The 27,736-nt window shown below is 37.6% G+C and overlaps 1 protein-coding gene across 3 annotated transcripts in view; it reads left to right on the top strand.

Annotated features, from left to right (window-relative positions):
• LOC123373289 (RNA exonuclease 1 homolog) overlaps nt 1-27,011 on the top strand; it is a 28,725-nt gene extending 1,714 nt beyond the window's left edge. Inside the window, exons 2-16 of one of the 3 annotated variants that reach the window (XM_045022214.1) lie at nt 1,430-2,889; nt 3,640-3,735; nt 6,755-6,998; nt 9,485-9,627; nt 11,889-12,026; nt 13,866-13,980; nt 14,215-14,277; nt 14,819-14,968; nt 15,626-15,739; nt 16,121-16,194; nt 16,983-17,093; nt 17,600-17,715; nt 18,660-18,798; nt 19,980-20,100; nt 24,718-27,008. In XM_045022214.1, coding sequence (XP_044878149.1) covers nt 1,430-2,889; nt 3,640-3,735; nt 6,755-6,998; nt 9,485-9,627; nt 11,889-12,026; nt 13,866-13,980; nt 14,215-14,277; nt 14,819-14,968; nt 15,626-15,739; nt 16,121-16,194; nt 16,983-17,093; nt 17,600-17,715; nt 18,660-18,798; nt 19,980-20,100; nt 24,718-24,809 — 3,176 coding nt within the window. In that variant the 3' untranslated portion in view covers nt 24,810-27,008. Of the gene's footprint in view, nt 1-1,429; nt 2,890-3,639; nt 3,736-6,754; nt 6,999-9,484; nt 9,628-11,888; nt 12,027-13,865; nt 13,981-14,214; nt 14,278-14,818; nt 14,969-15,625; nt 15,740-16,120; nt 16,195-16,982; nt 17,094-17,599; nt 17,716-18,659; nt 18,799-19,979; nt 20,101-24,717 lie in introns of all 3 variants that reach the window. The other 2 variants (XM_045022216.1, XM_045022217.1) reach the window with 2 other exon arrangements.
• Nucleotides 27,012-27,736: the final 725 nt, after the last annotated feature.

Below are 27,736 nucleotides of genomic sequence, written 5' to 3'. Positions count from 1 at the left end.
AACTTCATAGGGAATGTGATGTTCCAGATGGGTTTTATGCCACCTTCAACACTGTAGTATCTGAGTGCCTTTCAGTAGTGCATTAAGCAGTGTGACTAACATCTGTCACATCTGGTTTGTTTTTACTCTCACTGATGACTTTTCTGCGAGGGACTTTGTTCCTCTTATGAATTGTCATTTTCAGACACTTGTGTGTCAGTTTGAGTTGATTGTTGCATGACAAATAGTAGTGTGTAACTTGGTGGGAAATCTGGGCTGTTAGTACAGTAGTGGGCTAAGTTTATTTAACGGTGTAGAGCAAAACTTGATCTTAACCACTCTAATATCCCCAAATAAGAAAAGAATGCTGTAAATGTAGGTTTTAAAAACCTGAATTGCATTTCAGATACTTAAAAAATAAAAACGTAGTTTTTTTCATTTGATTTACTAATTTTTTTCTTCTGAAATCTATTTCCCTTGAAAGAATTGATAACCTTAATTAGTGCTTAAAGACAATAGGGAGTGTAGCTGGATGTTCCCAGTTTTATTTTAGATGTGTACAGTTTTAAGCATATAGTCTGTTATTAATTTGGGGTTGTAAATGATTGCGCTTCTTACTGATCCTTTGCCGTTTCACCTTTGTAGGACAATTGTGTTATATGTGAGAGCCATGAGTGACTCTTACCCCATGAAGTCTTTATCTTGCCTCCATGATGGAAGACTTAACTTCCAGATTAGTGCAACTGGATTTCCATGTTTTACAGTTGAATTATGATTAGTGGAGATTGTAGTTTTTCAACCCATGGGAGTTCAAGCTCATGGGTGTTACAAAGGGGTCACAGGCTAAGCAGCACTTCTGCTAAGAAAAATTAGCAGAATCCAGTTGTCACTAGCACCCAACCAGAGACAGGGAATGAGTTGATCCTTCATTCTCTTCCTTCTGTATCTACTGCTTACTCAATTGCAGTAGAGCACTCCCCTTCCCTGGATACACTGCAGCAGCACCACTTTAAGAAGCTCGCCTTAGAGCTGAGGTTTCAGTGTACTTTGTGCTCCACTGAAATGCAGTTAAAAAACAAAAAACAGTATTTGTAATAGTTTAAAAAGATTGGTATACCAAATGCTTTTTGGTATACCAAATTATGTTCAAGTACAATACTAATTGGCGTTTCAAGCCGTCTTAGAGCTGATACTGAGCTTACAGATGATGATATGCTTGTCTTGAAACTTATAAAGGTTATGAATATAACAGCTTAAAAACATAATTTAAGTGACTGAATAACAAAACTGATGTCTGGACCATAAACCTGTATAATTGTAGAGCTTTGCCACAGACTGCAATATTTATTACGCAGAAGATATTTTTCAGCTGAACTCTGTGAAATCATAACTTAATACTTGTAGTATTTAAGAGAGATCAGTGAATGACATGATTTTCTTCCATCAACAGAGCTAGGTAAAAGTATACAAGAATTGGAAAGAATCAAAAAAGCAATTGAGTCAGTCAAGACTGAAGTTGAAGCAGGGCAGAAGAAACTCTCGCAGTATAATTTGCAAGATGAAATACCTAAAAACTCTTTGACATCTAAAACAAATGATGTTAAAGGAAATAAAACTTCCCCAGATGATGATGGTCTGCGTAGCTCTCTTACAAAAGACAAATGTCTTGTAGCTCCAGTCTCTAAGTACTCTAGCAAAGGCTGTCATTTGGTGTCCAGTAAATATGTCATTGACCATAGTTGTCCAGCAACTGACCTTGAATATGATCCACTGCTAAATTATTCTGCAGGCCTACTCAGCTCTTCCATAATGAAAGAGCAGGAAAATGACACACAGCAATTTAAGCGGGTGAAAATGCCTCTTGCTGATTTTCACATGGAGTCTCCAAAAATGTCTCCATGTGGAAATCGGCATGGATCCCCAAAGAAGAGATCAAGAAGCTATTCACCAATCAAGCTTGAAATAAAGCTCCAAGAATCTGATGATGATGATATTCTGGTTATTGATGCTCCACCATTGACTGTCACTAAGAAGCCAAGAATAAGTAGGACCTTTAAAAACTGGAATAGAGAAGAAAACAAACAAGTTGCTGTAACATGTGCAGAAAATCTGCACAATAGTAACATAGGAGAAGATCCTCTTAAGTGTATTGAGGAAAAACGAGCAGAAGTTACTGTAACTCTGCAAAAGGATGACAACACAGATGTAAGCAACCCTGAAAAATCACTGAAAACGCCAACAAAAACTCAAAGTGCATATTTGCCTGATGTGAAAATTAATGCTTTGAAGTCTTTAAATAACCTTTGTGAACAAAGAAAACCTTTTACTATCTCTAAGGAAAAGAATATATCTTCAATTTCTCATATTAAGGCACAGATGCAGAATGAAACTTTGAAGAAAGAAGATCCAAAGAGTGAAATATCAGTGAAAACATCTGTAGAAGAATTGAGTACTAATAAAGATAAAAACACACCGAGTTGCAAGAGAGAGGCCCAAACTAGCCTGTATTTTGAAGCCAGCTCAAAAGACAAAACTGTGCTAACTGCACAAGGGACTTCTAAAACATTACCTGGAAATATAGGAAAAATTCAGATCATACATGAAAATGGAAAAAATGAAGTGTTGGGAAATGCACCCATTCATCCCAGCACTCCCTTGAATTTGGGTGAGAAAATTTGTCATGATGTAGATCTCTTGACTAAAAACCGTAGTGGAGAAAATAGTAATACTGTGAACACTACCATCCAAGAAAGTGAAATAATTATATTAGATTCTTCTTCAGAAGAAGAGATGGAGTGTAGTGAAGAGGATACTGAACTCTCTGAATCAGATGACCCTATAGAGGAATGCCGGAAAATTTTCAATGAGTTTGTTGAAAGCGAAGCACAGAAGCAAGAAATTGCTAAGCAGGTGCAGTACATTTTGTTGTACATCTGCACTTCCTTCCTTCATGGGGATGCAAAGAGCGAGAAGTGTTCCATACATTCTGTAATACTTTTTACTAGTGTTTTCTCTAATCGTATAGATCCACATTTTGGAAAATGTCCACTAATATTGCGTGCTCAGATTGGGACACAGGGCCAAATACTCAAAACTGTTGAGCACAGTCAACCCCAATTCAAGTAATTGGGAGCTTTCCCTGCTCAGCATATTTGAAGATCGTACACTAAATGCTTGAGTTGGGCATCCAAAATTAGTGGACACTCTTAAAAACATTTTTGGCAATAGTGTTTTATCTTTAGAAGTGGCCAGATGCAATGTATGGGAAGTCTAAAATGTGTTAGGCTTAGTAAATTTTGGATTAACTACATAACCTCTTTATTTGATGTTTCTCAAGTTTGGTACTTTTACTAAACAGACCGACTTGTAGGAGACTCTATTTTGAAAAATCTACTTATGCTATTAAAATTATTTCTAATAATGAAAATATACCATCTTTTTTCATGTGAAAATAAAGATGAAGTCCTTGTAGCTTAATCTTGGTGAAGGTATATACTTTAGTTGTTGTAACTTTAGATTGGAAATGTTAGGATTTCTTCCATTAGTTGGAACAGTTGAAAGCCTAACTAGTGAATTATGACATTTAGTCAAAGCAGTTTGTACATTGTGTAGCTAATAAAAGAAAAAACCTGTGTTGTCTTTTATTCTTAATTTTAATAGGCTCTTGGAGCTCATGTTGAAGTAGATACATTGGATACCAAGACAAATATGGTTTCTGGGCAGAAGAAAAGAATTGCGCACACTGCAAAATTTGATGTGAGTTTTCTTCTGGGAATTTTTGAGAAATATGCCTATATAATATCAACAATTAAATTACTAGTATTTTTTACTAATCTTCAGCTTAAAGTTAATTCCTTTTGAGGCTCATCTTAAATGAGGTATGTTAAACTAAAAGTTCGTGTTCAGTTTTAGTGAAAACTTCTTACTTGTAAATCCTTTCTTTAACCTTTATAAATTACAATTAACATTAGCAAACTCCAAGACTACTAGTGACTGAACTGTAGGCCTGCAAATTGAGATGTATATTTCTGCTTCACTGAACTCTCAAACAGTGAACCTACCACCACAATGCAGATCAGGCTGTTAGAATAAATTGAAGGAAGTATTAAATGTAGGGTGCCATTGACTCCAATGTGTAATTTTGCTCACAACTTGTTCTAATTTAGGAAAGGGGTGGCCCATTTTGAGCTGGCAGACACTAGCCATTCTACCAAACTGTTGCAGTACAAATATACCTAAATGCTGTGTTCATAAGTTCCAATTACAGCATCAACTTGGAAACAGTAGCAAAACTATTTGTTTTTGAACACCCTAGTTGAAAGCTTGCATTACCTGCTAGAGATCCTGCTATACGCCTCTACCCCGATACAATGCGGTCCTCGAGAGACCAAAAAAAAAAATCTCACTGCATTATAGGTGAGACGGCGTTATATCGAACTTACTTTGCCCTCCCACCCCAGTTCCTTGTTCCCTGAATGCCCCCTCCAGAGACCCCGTCCCTAATCACCCCCAGGACCCCAACCTCCCTGCTCCCTGTCCCCTGACTGCTCCAACCCCTATCCACACCCCCTGTCCCCTGACAGGCACTCACCGGCAGCGGCAGGAAGCGCAGCAATGTGGCCCCAGCCAACTCCACTCCGCCAGCTACTAGCCGCGGTGCTCCGCTTCCTGCTGCTGGTGAGTGCAGGGAGGTTGGGGAAAGGACACTTTCCTTGCCCTGGCCCCAGCTGGGGTGGGGTTGGGGAAAGGTCCCACACTCACCTGCTGCAGGAAGCTGAGCACTGCCGTTGGGAGCTGGTGGAGTAGAGCGGGCTGGGGCCGGGCTGCTCCGCATCTGTCACTGCCAGTGGGTGCAGGGAGGAATCCCTTTCCCCAAGTCCCTTCCCTTGAGCGACACAGCTGGGACTGGGGCGAGGAGAGGGAGCCCCTGACCATCCCCGAGACCCTCTGCCCCTTATCCAGCTCCTCAACCCTGGCCTGGCACCCTTAACACGCTGCTCAGAGCAGCATGTAAGAGCTTTACCACATTGTATGCGAACCCGTGTTCTATCGGGTCGCCTTCTATCGGGGTAGAGATGTATTATGTTATATATGGACGCTTCTTTTCTCTTTTGAATTGCATTCGAACAATTGCTTAATAATAAACAGTGAGTATAGTTCCACTGAAGGTCATTGGGACTACTTGCTTGCTTATTAAGCATGTCCTGAGGTGACTGTTGAAAACACAACACTTAATTATACTTCATTGAGCTCTCTGACTTCTGAATGAACCTCCTTCAGCTGAAAGTGTCCTGATGCACAGTGCATGATCTTTTTTAAAAAGAAGTTGTATTTTAGAGCAAGCAGTGCCGTACATTTCTTTTCAACAGTTGTTCTTTTAATTACAAAATATTTTAAGGCCTGTATCTGCATTGTATTATTTGGAATGTTCCTGTTTCTAGAACTAAGATATGCTAGAACTCTTCAGTTGAGGCCTACATTACAAGACTGGAGGATTTATCCTGCTACTGTTGTCATACCCATTATGGGGAACTGCCTTCAGATGTTAATGATATCAGCCACAGGAGAAACAAAGTTCTGAGCTTGATTCTTAGTATGAAATGTAAAACATAAAGTACAAATTAGTGTGTGTGGCAGAGTCTCAACATCTAGTCTCTTACTGACTTATATTCTTCAGTACTGTGTACTGTACTATACACCTAACTCCACTGATAACCTTGAATCAGATTACATTTATGTGTAAAAGGTTAATTATCCTTATCTTCTAGGGATGAAACGTACTATATTTCACATTTAATCTGATATTCTGCTTAGGGTGACCAGATGTCCTGATTTTATAGGGACAGTCCCGATTTTTGGGTGGGTCTTATATAGGCTCCTATTTACCCCCCCATCCCCGTCCTGATTTTTCACACTTGCTATCTAGTCACCCTAATTCTGCTTGACATCTATGGTATCCCAAGCCAACTATGCCATCTCTCTATATATAATATATACTTGTGTATATAATTTTTTTTTAAATTGAATAGATTCAAATAAAATCCTGTAACTAACATTTTTCACCAAGTGTGAGTTTGCATATGGATGACTGCAGGGTCAGGCCTTGTTGGTTTAAGGGTGTCTTGTGAGGATTTTGTCAGTATTGTGCATGGTGTTTTTTGCTTTCCGTTTGAGTTATTGGTCATATGCTCTCCACAGGTCTTTATCTGAAGATCATTGGGAAACATGCAAACTGTGATTTACTTCTTACTTTTATAGGAGGCATGTTGTGCCTTTTCTCCAAAAGCTGCCATTCAGTTTGTATTTAGATGGCCTATAAAATGGTGACTTGAATTTCTAAAGTCCTTTGTTGTTTCAGTCCTAGGTATCTTAGAGACTATTCTCTCTCTCCTTCCTCCCCCCCCCCCCTTTCCTTATCCTGGTGTTTGATATTAGCTAGGTTACTTTGCAGTTGCTTGGATGAGTAATGTGGGATTAAAAAAAAATAGACTATACGGCCTGAACCTCAGCTGGTGTGAATTAGTTGAGCTCCATTGCCTTCAGTGGAGTTCTGTTGACTTATGCCTGCTGAGAATCTGGCCCTGAAGCTTGTCTTGTTGGAAAATAAATTCTTTGAGAAGGAATGTAGAAGAGATAGTGGAAGTATATGTTTGGATGCAGTCTTCTATCATAAAATACACTGTAAATGTATTCTACGACTGTTAGCTTGTAAATTTGGAAGTGTATTTTGACAAATGTGCAATTGGCTGAACATTCTAATTTTCATGCCCATTAGGTACAGACCAACAAAGAAATACTGGTGCCTTTTAAGGCACCTCTTCCACAGCAATCTTGTCCTACCAGAATCCTGCATGCACAGCAACAGGCAGTGCAGATAACAGCTGCTGTTAAAAGTGGACAGGCTTTTGTTGCTGCAACTTCTGGACAGAAGAAAAGTGTACCTGTATTGTCAACTACTCAGATTCAAAACGTAGGACCAATGGGTATGAGATCTCGCTTCGCAAAGTGGGATAAACCAGGTTTTTAAAATAAATTTTGGTCTTTGGATTACTTTAAAATATTTGATCAGTTTGTTTTTGTTCCAAATGTGAGCATTCTTAAATATTTTGGATGCCTGAGTGAACCTTTAATTCATTTTATTATTCTAAGTATCATGGCTGAGTCAACATTTTAATGTCAATTTACATTAATGCAGTTAGTTTTGGTTTTGGGTGAAGTTCTCTCTAAAATGTTTGGAGGCAGTTCTGGGGGGCTGGAATGAAACAACTTTCAATGTCTATAATTGTTTCAAGTTACTGTCAAGTATGTAGGGTTTCTCAGAAGCCCTAAAGCATGGCAATCACTGTCTTTCTTTCCTGCATTTATGTATTTGCTTTCCTGAAAGCCTTCCTCCAGTTCAGTGGTTCTCAAACTGTGGGTCAGGATCCCATTTTAATGGGGTCGCCAGGGCCAGTGTTAGATTTGCTGGGGCCCAAGCCTAAGCCCTGCCACTCAGGGCTGATGCCAAAGCCTGAGGGCTTTAGCCTGGGGCAGTGAGGCTTAGGCTCCAGACCCCTTTTCTCCCAGATCATGTAGTGATTTTTGTTGTCAGAAGGGGGTCTCAGTTTGAGAACTGCTGCTTTAGTTTGAAAGAAAATACCAATAACTTAACATTTGGATATCTCTATTTTCATGCTGACATTAAAACCATCATGGCGCTTTTATAATTTTAAAAGTATACCTCTTTTAACTCTAATGTAATTTTTAAAAGAATGAGTACTCCCTGCCAGTTGTGCTGTTTAAAAATTTTTTAAGTTCTTTCTTTGCTATGTGAAAGTTTCCCTACTTTGAGTGGGTCTATGTATTCAGTGTTGTCAAATGCCCAAAGTGTGTGTGTGTTAATATATCTATTTATTTTTTTCTCTTAATTTTTCAGCTAGTAATTTTAAGTATTTACTAACAAGGCCTTTGGGCAAAAATATTCCATGTAGTAACTCCACTGATGTCAAGAATTGCACTAGGGATTAATTTAGTACTTTATACGTAGCCTGAAGGCTTTTTGGTTGTACAAGCCTGGCTTTTCAGTTCATTCATTTCAAGTGAGCACATGTAACTTAGAATGTAATTGAGTGAGTGTTTCTCAAACTGTATAATTGTCTTCTCACTTTCTAGTCCCTTCAACAGTGTGGTAGAAATTGGTGCCGAGAGGATCTATTTAGGAAACCGGTGGGCAGCTTATCAGGGTAATCTGCTGACGGGCCACGACACAGTTTGTTTACATCAACTGTCCACAGGCCCGGCCACCTACAGCTCCCAGTGGCCGCAGTTTGCTGTTCCCGTTCCTGACCAATGGGATGGTCAATGTAAACAAACTGTCACGGCCCACCAGCAGATAACCCTGATGGGCCGCAGGTTGCCCACCACTGATTTAGCGTAATAGCTATAATCCATACACTGTACCCTGGTCTTGGGGCCTATTTCTAAACTTTGTTTATTTACTTTTCTTGTGGTTTGTTGCCCATTTTTGGAGTTAGATTTTACTTACACGCCTCAAAGGTTTGTTCTGGTAAAGCACTTGGAGAGCTCAAACTAAAGTTTTGTATCAAGTTTTTATAAGTTTACCTGAATAAGTATTTTACTTTTACCATCCTGCTGCCCATCCCTGTAATATGAGTGCCTTCCACATAAAGTAGATTAGTAAAGTGAAGTTACTGGTGTGCTTTTTGGAGTCTCTAGCTATTGTCCTAAAGTTAGGCTAACTTTGAATGTGGTTACCAAAATAAAATTGTACAGAATGTGTCTCCTATGTGGCAGGGGTGGTGAGTTCTGTGGGCCCGTGGTACCTGTGCTCCAGGAATATTCAGAGCACAGGGGCCCGGATCCACCAATGTTCGGGGCCAGGTCTCTCCCCTGGCACTGCCTGTCACCCAAGCGTGCCTCCCTTGGAGCATCTTCTGGCCCCGCCAGCCACCCCTGGGCGATTTAAAAGGGCCCGGGGGCCACCATTGGCAGCACAGCGAGGCTAAAGTGACTTCCTGCTTGCCCTCGCTCTGCATGGCGTGCCACTCTCAGAAGCGGCCGGCACATCCTTGTGGCCCCATGGGGGTGGGGGATGTCTCTGCATGCTTCCCCTTCCCCAAGCACAGACTGCCATTGGAATTGTGGGCAATGGGAGCTGCGGGGGCAGTGGCTGTGGGCTGTGGCACCCAGAGACACACCCCACCCCACCCTGCCTAGGAACTGCTGCCAGAGGGGTGGGAGCTACCCAAGGTAAGCATCACACCCCTCATCCCCTCCCTGCCCCAGCCCAGAGTCTGCACCCAATGTCCTTCCAGAGCCTGCACTCCATCCTGCATCCAAATTCCTTCCCAGAGCCTTAGGTGAGGGGGGGAAGGGATGGGGGCTTGGACCCATTCTGGGCACCACCAAAATTATACAAACCTGCTATTTGGTGAAAGGGGATTGAGCAGTAAAACTTCATTCTTAATGAATAACTATATGTAATAACTACCTTCTGTTGTTTCAGTATGTTTAAATTTGCTTGAAGTTCAACCTGTTGCAACCAGCAGTGGTCAACTGAATGTATTCCTTCAAGGAAATGCTGTAACAGCAATGCCATGCAGACCTTCTAATATTTCAGTAAAAAGGATTGCTCCCATGCCTATTAAGGTACTATAATAGTAGTAAAATATGTGCCCAAATACTGCAGTTATCTGGAAAAACTCCTATTGATTTTATACAGAGGCTTGCTTGCTAAGCACTGCAGGGTATGTAAATATTAAATGTTAACTTTTTTCTGAATATTTCATAATCACATCATACAGTAAGTACTGCTTTCGAGTCCATCTAATAATACTAACAATTGGTGGTGTTCTGTGTGGTTACAAGTGGTCAGATTTCAGTGGTCAGTATTGTATTCTAGCAGAACTGTAGCTCACTCTCCTGCCTTCTCATAACTATCAACCTTCTGCTGAGAAGTTGCAGACATTGGGGCATTGCAGGTGGTTTCATGTGGGAATAGGTAGCAGTGATTAGGTGTCTGGATATTATTGTTGCATGTTTTACTTACACTAAATACAGCAGACCTTTAATAGAGGTGGTCAGACAGCATGTAGGCAATTCTTTATTTCAGGACCCAGTGGTAGGTTTCAGGAAGCAACTCTGCCCCAAGAATTTACTAGTTAGAGATTAAGGCAGAGAGCAAAAATATCCTGCTGGTAACTGCTCTTCCAAAAAAAATCTCACAACTAACAATGCAGCATTTCTTAAAAGGCTGAGCAGTGCTTGCACAGTAAACTTGTTAAACTGTAATACTATCATCTAACTCCCACCATGGTAGAACTTCAGATCAATCTAAAGGTAATTAATGATGGTGTTACTGTGTTTCATGGCTTAATTTAGTCTAGTCAGGCCAAATAAAACTATTTTACAATAATTATCTTATAGTTGTACTGGCTAGAGTTAATAAAGACAAGTGCATCTGAAATTATTTGTACATATGATATTGTGACATAACTTAGCATGATAGCAGGTTTGTTGGCATATAAATGTTTTATACAAGATCTGAAGGGGGTGGCTTCTCTGGCTTTATTCAATAAAGTATTTTTCCTCTTCTAGAAAGCAGAAGTTGAAAGGTTTATAGAAACTCCTTTTAATGTGAGTCCAAGTAGTAGTGCTTGGTTGCAGTAGGTTTATAGTGTGTTAGCACAGAAGTGCTCTGTCATCTTGAGCAACCAGCTTCTGTGTAGAGTACCATTGGTCTTGCTTACTTTCAAAGATTCCTCTAATCTTGATTTACTGACAGAAGGCATGACAGTTTGGGGGATAAAGTAAAATTCACTTATGAGAGTGGACTTTAAAGCTCTAAGTTTCAGAGTAGGCTAGGTAAATCTACATGTCAAGCAAAACTTCAATAATTGAGTTTTAATTAAAAAAACATAACCCAGAGTGAATAAATCAGTACAGTAATAGCATAGTAGCTGAGCATGCCACCCCATATCTTTTGTAGGCTATTAAACACAATTTTCAATTAAAACTGCTTACTAGATTGCTTCTTCAGTGTTGCTAAAGTAGTTTCAAATTGATTAAAACATACATTTTTGAAGATTTTTAAAGGCCAAATTCATTTACACTTCAATGATGGTCTGTCCCAAGTACCAGATTGTTTATGCCTGGTTCTGAAACTTGCTTTTTTGATCTCTCTCAAAACTACTTTCTGGAAGGCATTGTGGCTAACATGCTCTCTAGAAAGAGACTGACAAAATCAGAGGGTGATGAGAGTATCCTTATCTTTCGTTCTCTTCTACCAAAACTTACTCCTAGATGTTGGTAAATATCATTTAGATGGTGGTGATCATTCAGTATCACTACATAAAAGCCAACCATTCTGTGAGAATAAGTGGGACTAACGTGTTATAAGTAAACAGCTTGTTTAATAGCGACCCTGTTTGGACAAAAAAATTTAAAATAAGGCATATTATCACACCAGACTTCTGGATTTGACAGGTTTACCCTCAACTTCTTATTAAACAAATTTAAATTCTATTATGGCAAGCCTTGAGAAATTTTACATCTAATTACAAACTTTTTTTTTAAATGACAAAGCTCGTAGATTGTACCAAATTAATTAACTCCTGCAGTGTGCCTTCAGTTTGTGTTCTGAATGAAAAATATTTAGACACAGGCCAAAAATAGAAACTGTTGACTATTAGATGATAGCTGGAGCTGGTAACTCTTCGTGAGGGTAACACTGTATTCTGTCTAACTCTGCTTTTTGTTTGCTCTTGACTTTTTGAAACTTTTTTAGCTGAATTTTTATACTTCATTTTGGACTAAATTATTATTTTTTAGTTTGAGTAAAAACTGAATTATTTATATTATTCAGCTCCTTGTTATAACGTATGAACTGAATATTGAATGTTCTCTCTAAGGTTTCTAGTCGGAGAAGGCTTTCTATAATTCCAGAATCTGGATCCAAAGTTCCACATGACACAAGACAACGATATGTCAACTTTTTTGTTGAAGAATATTTGAAAGTTTGTAGAACAGTAAATGAAGCTTTTGATAAGGTTTGTATTGGTTATGAAGAAAAGCTTTAAAGGTGTTTAACACTTAAACTTTTCAAGGAAATGAACACGCTTCTTGCTATACATGGTTGGGGAAAAATGTTAGACTGTTGAGAAAAGACCCATTAAAATCAAGTATGTGTATAAGCCATTTGAAAATAGTCTAGTCATTAGCAGACAAAAACTAGCAATTTACTTGGTTTTTCTCCTCTTCCTTACCCCGTTCATTTCTCTCATGTTGTCCAAGTGTAAAATATGCTTGGAAGCTATCATAAAGTAAATAAGTTCCCTTTAAAATATGACATCATTTACATCTTTTATGAGAGAAATTAATACCTTAGTGCTATTCATGTTTGTGGTCACCTGTTTGGCAACAATCCTCATTCAAAAAAGCAGCCACAATGGTCCAGGCCATTGTTTTCCCTGGAGATTCTATTATACTGTCCACCCCACCCCAAGTAAATACAAATATACTCTAGAGATAGGCTCACGGGCACTAGCAGCCTGGGCAACATCTTCAGTGTGATCCAAATTTCTTGATTATTGCAAATTTGAGGGTGTTCTGTGAAGCTGTTCTGCTAGGGTCCAATGTAAATGTTTTGTAATTCCTTGTTTCTGTGCTCCATAGTCTCTAATGTCTTTCCTTTATTCTTAAACTTGTTTTATCCTTTCATTTTCCTGTCCTGAGGGTTGGCCTTCACTACAGGGAGATTGACACTGCTGCAATCTATTCAGCAGGAGTTTATTTAATTTAGCAGATCTAGTGAAGACCCACTAAATCGATGGCAGAGCACTCTCCTGTTGACTGATACTCCACCTCTCTGAGAAGATTAAGGGAAGTCGACTTACCCCAGTGTCTTCACTGTGCTGCAAGTCGACCTAAGCTATGTCAACTCAGCTGGTGTAGTGTAACTTAGGTCGATTTATCCCGGTAGTGAAGACAAGCCCTTAGTCTCTAATTATCCCTCTCAGTTTGCCACATGTAAAACCAAGGAGAGGAGAAGTAACTGTTGCCTCTGAGAGAAAGGAACACATTTTTGCTATCAAGTGTTCTCCAAAACAGAAAGCCAGGTTCGCTGCAGCAGGTTCAATCTACAAACCTATCTCATTAACTTTCCTCTTCCGTCAAATTGCTTCATGTCCTTCAACTTCTTCCACTACACCTTTACAGGAGGAAGCTTGGGGAAATTTTCCTAGCCCTAAAAATGTTATAGCAGCTACTGACTTCTGGGATGCTCTGTGGTATTGCTTATATCTGTCCCCAAGTGTCATAGTACTAAATTGCCTTGAAATAGCACGTGCAGAATCTGCCAGGCAATAATAAAATAAAATAAGACAGATCAGACTGTACTGCTTAGGGCTTCAAAAAATGGGAGTGGAAATATCTACCCTCCAAAGGAAGCCCTGACCATTATTTTCCTTCTATGCAAGAAAATCTTCAGACTTTAATGTTACACTAACTGTGTTTTACGTAGTTGTATAATGATGCTCTTTATATCATTCAATTTCATCTATTTGCAAGACAAGATTCCTGTAATCCCTATCTATAAATTTATATTTAGGATTTATTTAAAGTATCACTCTTATTTTCACTCAGATATGTGTTTACTTTCTAGTTCCTGAAATGGAGTTTTTTCTAAATATTACTTCCAAATATTTGTACAACTTATTAAAATATGATAGTCTATGATTAATGTAGCACTTAAGTGTTTAGGACACTACAGCTTAGAACTGAAGACATTTTTGACTGCAAAACTTTCTTAGACGCTGACTAACAAAGCTCTGCAAAATTTACAATAAGCTATATGCCCTTAAATTTTGGTCTTACTCTTTTAAATGTAGGCATTGGTAGAAGAAAAAGCAATTTATGATCGTTGTGGCAGTAAAAATATGTATCTGAACATAGCTGTGAACACCCTTAAAAAGCTGAGGGATCAAGGTAGTCTCTCTCCAAATGGTAAGAAATTATGTAGGGAAATGGGGGGGAAAGAAAGAAGTGATGCTGTCTGACACAGATAAAGATCATTCTGTTTTGCCTCATTAATGATTTTTATTTAAATTATGTTGGTGTAAACATGCTTCTAAAAGGTTACCAATGAGATGCAATGTTTTAATTCTTAAAGACTTCACTAACTGAAACAGGAAGTCTGAAGTTTGGAAGATGCATTTAAAAGTGTTTTTCTATTTTTAGGGCAGTCTTGTGGTAGCAGATGTACTAATACAACTGGATCTAGAAAATCGGAAGAGAAGAATGGTAAAACAATCTGATAGTTCTTACCTAAAATATGTAGCTTCTCCCATTTACATATAAACTGGGGCAACTTTTTCAACGTGAAATGAATTTTCATACCCAGTTTCCTGGTCCTTATTCCTATTGTTAGATTTTAGATATCAGCCCCAAATGCCACCCAGGACCAACATATGACCAACTTCTAAAACAGATTGAAGATGCTATTTTTCAAATCACTGATCTTTCTAAAGACAAGGAAAGAATTGAATTTCTGTATGAAGCAAGAATGCTTTTCAGAATTGTGGTTTTGCAGCCTTCTGTTAGTGTTAAATAGTAACTTGTTGGAAGTCATTTTAATATCTTACTCTATGTAGGGTTTTGGTTTTTGTTAATTTTGTTTGCTGTCAGATGTGACAAGTATATAATTTCTGATAGTGATCAGGTAAACAAACTAAGATGATTCAGTATAACTGAATCAAAACCTTAAATGTGCATCTAAGATGTAAAATGTTTGTTTTGAAATTCATTGTCATATTTGCTCTAACCTGTCTTTAAATGCTATTAGATTTTTCAGGAATTGTTCTCTATAGAATTCTAAAAGACTATGTTCTGACTGAGGAACAATTGCATGAGAATGGCTACCCACAACCAAATCCTGAAAAACCTGGCAGTGCTATGTTGAGTAATGGCATTACAAAAACAGCTGTATCTGATGGTAAGTAAATGAAACCAGAATTTGTAAATGTATATCTATAACAGTTGATATGGAAAAAACAGGTTTTTTTGGGTTTTTTTTTTTTAAACAAATCATTCTCTTAAACTTAACTTTCTTTTGGCATCTGGTATATATTGTATTGAAATTGTGTACAATAGTGTTACATAACTACTTGGGCCCTGATTGTTGCAAACTGTTACAAAATTCTTTAGGTTAGTAAAACTATTCGCGAGTGAAATTCTTGCCGAGAATTGCATATTCTGTCCACAGTGCAGTATTAGTAAACCAAAAATGTTTGAGAGTCTTTGACTTAAGTAATTGGATTAATAAAAGATAATACTTCAAGAATTTAATTTGTGAGTTTTAAAATAAAAAGCCTTAAGAATTCTTTAAATTCTTATAACTGAAGCATATATCAGAATTATGCCACAGGAATTCATACTATTTTAGTGCTTAAAAAAATAACTTGACCAGCCTCGGAAAACTTGTCATAAAAATGTATTTACTTAGCTAGGCAACTAGTTACTATGCCTATTACTTCTCTGATAATTGAAAAGGAAGAAGATCTTGTATTGTTTCATTTGTCCAGAGTAGGGCAAGTAGGATTTTTTCAAGGCTGAATTTTAATTAGTCATTGAACTATCATACTACTTTCAGCTTCCAAAAGAGTATGTTGTAGATGTGGAGAAATATACACTGTTACTGCTTCAGGAAAGCACATTCGTAAAGAAGAATGCAACTACCATTCTGGTAGAGTACTAAGACAAAAAGGTTAGTATAGTTCGTGTTCACTCTTGATGTAAGCCACTATCAAAAATCATTTAAAATAACTTTTTAATTGCTAATGTTTCATATTACGATCTTGTTTACCACCTTGAAGTGTGCTTGGATCGGGATGCACATAAAACTAGAAATATCTGCTGTGCCCTGAGGATTGTGGATACCTAGCAACATATCAATTGTTCATGTGTAAGAAGCCTGGGTTCTGCTAACCTAGACACACCATCATGAAGTCAAGTATAGGTGCATTAAAACATGTCCCTTGCGTCAAGTATAGGTGCATTAAAACATGTCCCTTGCTTCAGGAAAGTAAAACAAGTACTGATTTGTTTCAGTTGTTTGACTGCTTTTTGAATTTTCCTTTTATGGCAGTTCCTGGTGGCTTGGAAACACGGTATAGCTGTTGTGAGGGAGTAGTTGGGTCTCCTGGATGCCAGGTTGCAAAGGTAGGAACATGTTAGCATCGCTTCTCAAACTTTTTCACAGTGGGGATCACATCTTAAGAAACAATGTCTCAGGGACCCACTTTCCACTCCAATAGCAGGGGCTGAATACTTATGATCACAAAATAGCCCTGTGGCTATTTTCATGGAAATAAAATAGGAAAGTAATTGTATTGTTTCAGCTATTTCTAATATAATTAGGGTTATTTTTTCCAAAAAGAACCGCATCTAATTTTGCTTATTTTTGTGTGTCTTTTTCCTCCATTCATTTCTCTCTTCAGGAAAAAGGGGAGCCAGCACCTTGTGACCAGCCAGTTACCCATGACCCACCAGTTGTCATATTGCTTCATAAACTTGACATCTATCTTTACAGAAACGTTGGTTTCTGTACTAAGATTTAGTAGGTTGAGTGGAGAATGTTAAATAAAAGGGTCTCCTGTTTAACTCTAGTTAGTCTGTATCAAAGATAACTTACTCTCTCAGCAATTGAATAACACCTGGTCTGCACTTAAAATGTAGATTGACAGACTTGCGTTGTTCAGAGGTATAAAATATCTGTGCCACTGAATGAAATAGCTATGCTAATCTAACCACCCAGTGTGGATGCAGCTAGGTCAATGGAAAAAAGGTTTCCCTTGATCTAGCTACATTTGGATGGGGAGATGGTGGCCATACACTGATACTAAAAACCCCTTCCATCAGCATAGGCTGCATCTCTATCTATGGAGTTATGCTGGCATAGCAATAAGATGCTTATTAATCACATTTTAATGCTAATGGAAACTTCACAGCTCCATGTCCATGATGGCCGAAAGGAGAACCTGGAAGGCTTTGTGAAGACATTTATCAAACTAACTCCAGCTGATGGAAATCATGGTGTATTTGCACTCGACTGTGAGATGGTATGGTTAACTTTAGGCTTCTTGAAATATTCAGCTCAAACCAAACATTTGTCAGCTACTTTTGAATGTTGCTTCATAGGAAATACTGTGTATAATTTTGTTCTAGGGATAAAAAGTGGTGGAATGGGATTCCATTAAGATTTAGGCTAAACTGGATGCATTTTATCTATGAAGAATGATACAGAATTGGAGGCTGTTTAGTATGAGCTAAATAAAACGTGACTGCTGTTTATTACATCCAGAGACTACGTCTCAGTCTTTCCTTAAGGAGCAATCGATATAAAGAAACTTAACTGTTGCAGCAATCTGTGTTGGGTTTTTTTGGAAGGGAAACAAAACTACTTAAAAGTGTGGTTGCAGGAAAGGGTAGGTAACACGATTATTTGGACTCCACAGTACCTGTGTGGTTCTTTTATGTTACATATCTTGTACAAAGAGCAAAAAGCACAGAGGTGACTGACACATTCTAAATTTTCATTTAATACTTGTTTTGTTTTTCTTTTTAGTGTTATACAACACAAGGTCTGGAACTTACTAGAGTGACCGTGGTTGATTCCAACCTACAGGTTGCCTATGATACACTTGTTAAACCAGATAATGAAATCATAGACTATAATACTAGGTATGCATATCTTTAAAAAACACTAACATTTGAAGATGATAGTGCCTTAATTCGTGAACTGTTCATTTTAATTCAATAAAAACTCAGTTCTGAGAAGTTCCATATATATTTTCTATATTTACTTTTGTTAAACTTTCTTCTGCCTATTGGAGGTAAATTTGGATACAAAACAATTGGCTACCCCCTTTAAGTTAAACAGAAACCTCTTTTCTACATTATGTAAATTTTCCCTGTTTCTCCCCAAATGAATAGTTGCATTTTCATGTGACTTCACTTACACATTTAGAGATGTTGGTGTTTGTGATCCCTGTCTGAAGCATGACAACTTTTAAATAACAAACTTAAAAACTTACTGGAGTAAGATTTGATGAATGTGGCTGCTATTAATGCAGTTTCTGTGCATGTCCTATCTCCCTGTCAGTCAGGCAAGAGGCATCCATCCTGGATGCAAAAGCTTTTCGGCTTCAACCTCCTCGGGATCCTCATGCATTCTGTTCCGAAGTCTTGATTTTTGCCTTTGCTGAAGTAGCAGCAAATGTCTTAAGGCAAGACAACCTTTCTAGAGGTGTTGGCTTTTTACCTGCTCTGATCCCCTGTCAAAGGGGAGGAGGAGGAAGAAGCCCAGCAAATGCCAAGTCTGTGGTTCTTGCCTCAATCTGTCATTAGCGGGACCTGTGTCCTTGCAGTACCCCAAATCCTCCTTCATTCTAAGCTTACGTGGACAATCTGCAGCCAGCTGTCACAGTAGTTTTTCTGAAAGCAGAGCCAAAGCCAGTAACCTCATTATCCTGGCAGCTATGCTGGAGAGGAGAATAAAAATTGTTCTACTGTCACAGTTCAGTGTTCTACGTCTAACTCTACCCAGTTTTGGAATTTGAATGCTACAAAAAGGAATCCAGAGGCTATATTTCTCACTTACTGAAGCTCTTTTAAATCTATCTTAGATTTTCTGGAGTGACAGAAGAGGACTTGAAGAACACATCCTCATCTATTCGGGATGTGCAGGCAATATTGCTAAACTTGTTCAGTGCAGATACTATTTTAATTGGACACAGCTTAGAAAATGATTTATTTGCTCTTAAGGTAAAACATTTAAGCATTAGTTCCATGAAATTTCTACAAGATTTTTTTTTAAACCTGTGCTGTCACTAACTTTAATTTCAGAGCAACTGGTCTTCGGGAGAATATCTTTAGAATAGAACTGAACTTATTGCAGGATATAATGGTGCCCAGTTAAAGTAATGAAATAGGAAATAAAAGTTAAGATTTTGGCAGATTAATTTGTCAGCATTATACATGCTGTGGTTCATCGTACATATTATGACATAGATTAAATGAATAGCTTTCATATACTTAGATATAGAATAGAAAAAGGTATCCATACATAGGTATCAATACATAGATACAACACAAGCAAGCAAATGTCAATGAACATTTTTTTCTTTTGATTTTTTTTGTGTGCTTTTAACTATGCATTTTCACATCACCCTTGCATTATATTTTCCTTGTTGTTAAATGGGGGGTGGGGGAGAAATCTGCCACTATTTGCCTTTTTAGCATAAACTCTAATGAATTCACCACATTTAAATAATTGAGCATATATTTGTACTCAATTACTGCTGAAGCAAGCATCGTTAAACACACAACTTCTTGCTGTATGTATTCAGTACTCAGGTTTCTAACAGTCAGAATTTATTGGACTGACACTAGTTATTTTTAAACCTGTGAAAGGCACTAGTACTCAATGGAAGATTTCAGCCAAATGTAAAAAAGAAACAAGCATTTGGCAATCCTAGTAGGGAGTCCCTGCCATTGATTGATATTCAGAAGCTACAACTGTGAATTTTTTTCATACGACATATGAATTTATCAGGGTGCTTTTCACATAGTTTTCTGGCAAGAATAAAAAGTGGTAAAATATTAGCTTGTGGCCTAAAAATAGTTGATAGTTGTTGACTGTACATCAAATTAGCAAACTTCTAGATTGTGGAAGTAATATACATAACACGTTTCAGAACATATAAAGACAGCCCCTGCCCTTAAGAATTTACAATCTAATAAGACCAGATGAAACAGGAATAGTATGAAGAAATCAAGGGTGAGACCAGTTGAAGGAAGTGGGTTATAAAAAGGTATTTATAGGTGACAGAGGTAGTGCTTTAACCATGAGAATTTTTAAGTTTTATTTTATTAAAGGAAAAATGTAATTGGACTTGTGATCATGGATTGTACTTAATACAGACCACTGCAATTTTTTTTAACAGCTGATTCATAACACTGTTGTGGACACAGCAGTGGTGTTTCCTCATCGGCTAGGCTTGCCTCATAAAAGAGCACTTAGAAATCTAATGGCTGATTACCTCAGACGAATTATTCAAGATGATGGTAGGCGCTTATTTTAGTTTCTATATAATCCATTGGTGATTTGCATAATAAAAGGAAAAGCACCAAGCAACAACCAATCTCATAATACGATTGTTGCCATTTAAAAACTTGCTAACTTTATCTTAGATGAAATTACCTCAGTATTTGCAGTGTTCATTGTAGTATATACATAAAATACTGCAAGTGTAGATGTGGAAGTATTTAAGGCAAAATTGTCACCCTTTAACTTGCCAACTCTTTTTTTTTTGTGTGTGTGTGTGGGGGGGAATGACGCTCTTAATTTCACTAATTAAGGTATAGAATCTTGTGTAAGATTGCCTTTTACTTTAGTTGCACTTTAACATTTCTTTACTTTTGAGACTCTCTTCTCCATTTTCTCTCCCATGAGTAAAGTGAGTAATATCTCTCAAAGCAGAATTAACTTTCAAAGTGCAAGTTGTGTACCTATGTTTCAGCCATTTTCATTTATGCACATGTCAATTATTTTGGAGGATTACTTTTAGTCCACTTTTCAAATGCAATATTCAGTGTTTTTAAAATATTTTTTTCTCTCCTAGAGGCAAAAGTTCTAATAGTGACTTCATTTAAAAAAAAATAAAATTCTTTATACAAAACCGATGTGTATATATCAAATGTATAGAAACATATGAGCAAGGAAATCATATTGTCTACAAGTAGCACTAACGGGGAAAACCAATTTGAGGGAGTCAGAAATAAATATCTGAGAATCAAAATGGAAAACATAATGGGTTATGGTTGATAAATATTTTACATGCATATTTTAAACACACATCACACATGCTAGCAGCTAGAGACATGACACAGAAGGTTTTTTGTTAGGATACAAAATACCATCCTTAAAATTTTATTGGATTTCAGTTTTAAAATAATAAAAATGAATTGCTTAGTTGGGCTTAAAAGAAAAATCAGTAAAACTACATACACGGTATACATGTACAATATTTCTATAGACTAAAATGAGACATACTGTACATTATTAGTCATCTAATTGAAAGCACTATTTTAATGAGTTCCTAGACACACACTTTTTTGAGTCTTGGGGAGAAAAAAATGGAAACTGTACTTCAGATTAGCACTTCTGTATTTAGCTCTTTGTTAACACAGTTCTTCAAATACTGTCTTGATTGACAATCAGTTCTCGCTTTCAGAATGCTTCTATTTGTATGGCTGTCCAACTGAATGAGACATAAGGGTGCTTGGGGAGGAAAAGGGGCAAAAAGGGGATTCTAAGGAAGAGCAGGAACAACCTTTAAGTTATACAAGTTTTGAACACAACTTGTATCTGAATGCATTTGTACTCAAACTCCAGGTCTACGAGGCTCCTAATTGGCAACTGTCTATGATCATGTGGTCTAGATGATTAGTTGAAGGCTTCCTTTCAATAAACGCTTAGTTTGTATAAAGTTAAATATTCTCCAAAGACACCCTGGCTCTGTGATCTCACATTCCTTGGCTTCTAAATTCTACATAATACACAAGTTTAAATTATGAAATTGTTGTTAGGCATAGTTTCCTTGAAACTTAGAATTTCTATGGTGCCTACAAAATGTGAATTAATACCTGATGTTAATAGGCGTTTCAATAATGGCTAATCAAACAGAAAACGTCCGCACATAAGTAACCAAAGTAATGGCATGATCTTGTTGCTTTTACTTGACTCCTTCCTCACCTGAATCCCTTGCTACTATTCTGGCCACTCTCATGCCCAGTGTTAGATTATAATCACTTCAGGGGCAGGGAACATTCTGATATGAGGTGCCTAGTGTGCTTTTTGATATTGTAAAACAAGTGGTGGTGTCCAGAGCTAATGTGGAAATGTTCAGTCATATCCTGAACTACTTTCTCTGTAGTCAACAATATTTGTCTTCCATTTAATAGTTTTAATCAATAAAATCTTCAAAAGTAGAATACTTTTTTTTAATCTCTCTAAGCAAATATCTGACACAAGATGACTTGTACCTTTTGAACTTCTGTGTTTGAATCTTTCTTGGCTACTGCCTTGTCTTAGAGCTTTGTAATTACAGAGGTACAATAGCATCTCTACATTAAGCCTGGATTCAGTTTTTCACTTAAAGCAGAGATTCAGAGAATGCAGAATAGTGTCTCTTCCCCAGACTGGCAGGACACAATCTGTGGGTGATGTTTGAACTTCTAGGAATTTTCAACTAAATCTGTTAAGTTGGATTTAAATCAGACTTTTTAAAAATGGAAACTGTTTTTTCCAGTGTTTGTTGGGGTGTTTTTGTGCAGGGTGGGGAGAGGAATTATTTTAGCGAACAGTTGTGTTATCACCTAAACTCCTTACAAACCTTCCTAGAACATACATTTTAAAGAAATGTACATCTAATTAAGATATATATGAGAGAGAGGTCTCAATAAATTAGGTAAGTGATGCATTTACAAGGATTCTTCACTTTAGATCTCAGTCTCCAAGTTTTTAAGTGTATCAACATCCTGGCTAAAGGATGTCTGAGATCCTTTCTGAATGTCTGAGAATTTCAGTAATAGTCAATAAATATATAATTAAACAGGTAACCAGCAATGCAGACTTTTATACCAACAAAGCTAGAACTAAATTCATGAAGTTAAAGCCTCCTGTTTGCTTTCTGATAGAAGAAACTTGCCATATGATGACAACTTTAAATTTATTTGTGTAGGATACAAAAGGTCATTGAAAGACCTCCATATTATGACATAGGAATTTGTTTGGAGATGACACAGTACTTAATACAACATATTAAGTATTTACAGAGCTGGTACTTTGTTGTATTTTATTATCTTAACTTGTGCAAATTATATTTCTTCCAATGAATCTGGAAAGTACAATATTCAGGATTTCAGTACCTCTGTTGTTGGGCCCTGCTTCCTTTGAGTTAATGGAAATTTTGCCATTTCAGTGACTTGAGCGGATTTTATGCAAAAAAAACTAGATCATGTTCTTAAATGGTATTAACTCCTTTTGTTTGTACTTGTATCACTCTTCCTTATAGATGTAGTTTGTATGTGGTATATGTGATGGCACCATATTCTATTTTTTTAAAAAGGTGGTTTAAAGCTTGTTTCTAGCCTTTGAACACCACTGTTTTATATGGGGACTTATTTTAATAGCTTCTGGGCTAGTTGTTCTGTTGTCTATAAATCTTGCATATTTCATGAAGCAGAACACCAAACAGTTCTGTCTGCTTTGGACAACATTCCCCATCAACCACCTCACCTCATGCTACCAGATGGAAATGCCCACCATTAGCTCAAAGATAAGGGAAAAGAATGGCTGCTTGCAGGTTCTGAAGGACAAATGGGAAATGAGTTCTGCAGGTTTAAATGCTTCAAGGAAGACTGGAAAAAGAATAGATTTTTACAGCCTCCTAAACTTTCTGAAATCTTGATGCATCTTCAGTGGCTGGCAATACTTTTTTTTTTAAATGTTAATCACAAAACAGGCATGTAACTACTTTTATTTAAGTCAATAGGAGCTACAAATGTGTAGCGGGAGGGGAAAAAAAGCAGTGCATTACTATCTTACCTTCCCAGCTGGGTGTTTTCATTTTAAAGTAGACTTGCAAAAACATAAATTAACTGAACTGTGCAATGAGACAGTCAGGATATAATAGATGCATGTGGACTGGTGAATGCCAGCCTTGATCATTTTTCCTGTGTAGGGTACATGCCAAACATTTTTCTGTTCTACTAAAATCAAGGATAAGTACACCTGGCAGACAGTCAGGGAATGCTCACTTCAATTTAGCTACTCCGTACGAGGTAGTTCTACCCTTTCTTAGTGAAATATCAATAAAAATGCGTATTTGTACCTATTACTGCTGAAGAGTTTGGTACTCCTTATATGTTGCTATGGAAGTGCTTTTGCAAATTCCTGTCATATCAGTCTAAATACTGAATTTCAACTTTGTCACCTGTTTCCTGGAAGATATTCAGGTTTGGTCCTGATGTTTGATAGGATGTTTGTGAACAACACAGGAGCCATAACAAACTGCATATGGAAAAGTATTACGTAGTAACAAGCAAACTTACCTTGCAGTTTTTTTTCACGACTCTATACTTAATATCATTGAAAGATCAATTGTCTTTTCTTGTTTGTCCATATGCAGGGATGCTTTATCTCACAAATGATGGGCAAATAAGTGTCTGACGTAGATCATGCCACTAACCCTCCCACTTTGTTATTGCCCCCTCCACCTTCCCATTCCTGAATTAATTTTACTGCTGTACGCCAGTTATGTTCTGCAACACCACCGTTCTTGTAAGATTTTTTTCTTTACTTCTGTTTCTCTTCCTTCCACTGCATCTCATCCATCCTCTACTTTCTCATGTCACTAAATTAGTTTTAAATGCAATACCTATATATGCAGTACGCTCACAGATGTCCCAGGTTCATGTAAATATTATTTGGTAGGTTGCTGGTTTTCCATCCTATAGTTCACTAGCCAGTAGTGAAGCTGGGCCCTCTACATCAGTCAGTTTGAGAATAATTGACTCTTCTGAATGCTATGTTTTTCCTCTTTGTGATGGACACTATCTAATGGGAAAATGTTGCCGTTTACTACTACTTAAATATGAATCTATTTTGTTCCTTCATAGTTGGTGGCCATGATTCTAGTGAAGATGCTGCTGCTTGTATGGAACTGATGCTTTGGAAAGTAAAGGAGGATACTAAGGGCAGAAAATGGTGATTTTCTTCAAGAACATCATAATCAACATGGAACCACTTCCTTTTCCATAATATTTCAGTATTAATCACATTTTGTGTATGTTGCAGACAATGGGTGCTATTACTAATAGTGCTAGTGTAAAAGTATATCAACCCCCCTGTAATTACATTGAATATTCAGTGGAGTGTACTTAAACAGTCTGAAAGGATTTTTGTACAAGAATTATTTAATTTTGAATGTTTGCTATTCAGTGTATAATTGTTGTTCAGTGTAAAAATGTGGTTAGGTGAGGGGGGTTGGTTCTGTAGCTACTACTTAACAGCTTTGCACTGCTGATGATCTAAACAGTAAGAAACAAGAACTTGGTTTTTCAATTTTTAAAACTTGTACTAAATTCTTACAATACTAAACAAAGAACTAATTTACCTGACTACCTTTAAGGTGCCACTGCTGCTGTCTGCAAATCACACGCAGAAAGTAAATTTCTCTCCTACTTCTCTTTGACCCTGTGCCTCTCCTTCTCTCTCCCCCCACCCCCCCCGAAAGAGTGGTATAGAAAAACAATGAAGTGGAGAAACACACACTACACTCTTCTCACCTATGCCAGTTTTTCCCAATAAATGTATGTTAAGAAGTAAAATGCAGCTAAAACAGAAAGAAGTTAGGCTATCTGTAATCTGTACTCTTGTTTATGGATAACCTAATGATTTATATCTTTTATTTTGACCTGTTTTTGTTAAACTTGCTTCATAAAGGTGTTTTAGTATGGTCACCTTTTTTTTTAAAATGAAGAATAGTTAAAAAGCAATAAGCTGTCAGTTACAATCATCAACCTACAAAAAAAAATCCAAATTAAAGGTGTTACTCTTTACTGCAAAGGACATGTTGGCCACTTATTTCTCTCAAAGCTACAATGTTTTTCTTCATAGAACCCTTATGTGCTTCCATAATCTGATCCATAATTTATACTCTAGCACTAGCTACAGATTTTGGAAGTGTTAATGCACAAAATATTGAACTTGCGCAGTCTATGTGGTGTGATTTCTCTTGTGGTAGAGAGCAGATGGAGTGCATTGAAATCCTTCCAGTATTATAGCTCAGCCTGGACACCTGTGTCATGTAGAGTACACAACATTTATGGACTTTCTTGTTAAAGATTAATGAAATAATGTAAAGGAAAAAATGACACCAAATGTGGAGGTGCTAGTGCAGGGAGGGTGGACTAACAACTGTATTCCAAATCAGTACCAGGTTAAGCACCTGCTAGGAATAACCATGTGGTAGAATGCTATGCAACAGTACACCATGACAGAAGGTTCTTTGCACAAAGTACACTTAGCTAATGAAAACATAACTGGAAAACATGAGAGGCTGCCTGTAGAAGAGCCCAATTTCATTATTCCCCTTTCAGGGATGTGTCGTTTCCTCACATAGATTGTATTACAAGTTAAGCTTGACCTAAATTAGGAGACATATACTACTACCACGATGTAGAGGGGTTGATTTTTTTTTTCCTTTCAAATATTGACTTTACGAGACTTAGGATGGTGCTTGCCACATCCAAAAGAAACTCGTTACTCAGCTCTGTAAAGGCCACAGCTAGCACTAATCAACCTTTTGTTTACAGAACTCTCAAATAGCAAAGACACAAGTGCCAAAAATCTTTCTATCACAGCAAAGTAGTCAAAACTTTCTCTAAAAATGACCTGAAATAGGGCTGTATCTAAAAACTCTGCTCATGGGTGTGTTATTGTTTGAGGAGAGAGAGAGACTGCAGTGAAAGGGGGGTTCTTGTTTTGGGTGTTTTTTTTTTAATTGGTGGTTGTGTGAGCTGGCCAAGGAGAGACAATGTTTAATCCAAACTTCGCCGCCCCAGAAAGAAGGCTGAATGCAAATATGGCTAAAAACAATCAAATGAGTTAATATACACATAGCTCTGAAATTTGTCTTGGACATGATTAATTTATAAAATGTGATGGTGTATGTACAGAGCTACGGCTGTATGTTTATATATAGCTACATAAAAACTTTTAATAGGCAGCCTGTGGACTGATATAGCCATTATACCATCTAATGGGGTAGCTACAAATGCAGGCCCCCCCTTAGCATCCCCAGTCTGGAATAAAGTACCTCTTTAGGATCGGTGTGGGGAAAAAAGCTCATGCCAGCACCAGGCCTGTAGTGCTAGAGTCCTTTGCAGAACTGGGGGAGGGGCAGGGTGAGGGAGGTCTTAACAGTGTATTGTAAAATGTGATTGATCAAAATGTTAACTTGCATGATTATGGCTTGAGCAGGTACTTTCATACACTGATATAAATGTTTGGTGGTTTTGTTTTGTTTCTTTGTTGTTTTTTTTTGGGGGGTGGAATGTGTGGTACCTTGAACATATCACTTTAAAGTCTTTTCCCCCCACCAGGTTTCATATAGTTGTCCTTGATATATCTGGGAACATGAGAATCTGTCTAGGTTTTGCATTTACAAGGCATTTTGAAAAAGTAAATGGATGCCCCGCCCCCCTGACCAACTGCAAATTTGTGCCCCCAAAAGGTGCGATGTAAATAGCGTTACACATAGGTGCCTTAACAAGCCAACTGGTGTGCAGAGTGTGACCCTGAGGTAGGGGTATTGGTCTGTTATAATTTGTCTGAACAGCTTTAACATTCTTCAGCAATTATTTTAAAAATATTACAGCTGTGATATTATATAAACTGATCTGCACTTTAGGCAAGCACATCTTAACTGACAATGGACCATGAGCACGCCCATCTACACTTAATGGAATTTCCTGCCGTGACTAGGCAAAATGCAGGGACATATGACTTGCCAATGTGACGCCAAACTCCATCTTGTTGCTGTAATTTTCCACAGTAAGAACAATGGGATTCGCTCCACATGGCAAAAGCTGCAACAGGACCTGGAAACCTCTCCATTTTGTCTTCAATCTGGCT

Source organism: Mauremys mutica, chromosome 6 (assembly GCF_020497125.1).
Source record: "Mauremys mutica isolate MM-2020 ecotype Southern chromosome 6, ASM2049712v1, whole genome shotgun sequence".
Classification (NCBI taxonomy): domain Eukaryota; kingdom Metazoa; phylum Chordata; order Testudines; family Geoemydidae; genus Mauremys; species Mauremys mutica.
Note: the sequence above shows the minus strand (reverse complement) of the source record. Positions and strands in the feature narration are given on the sequence as shown.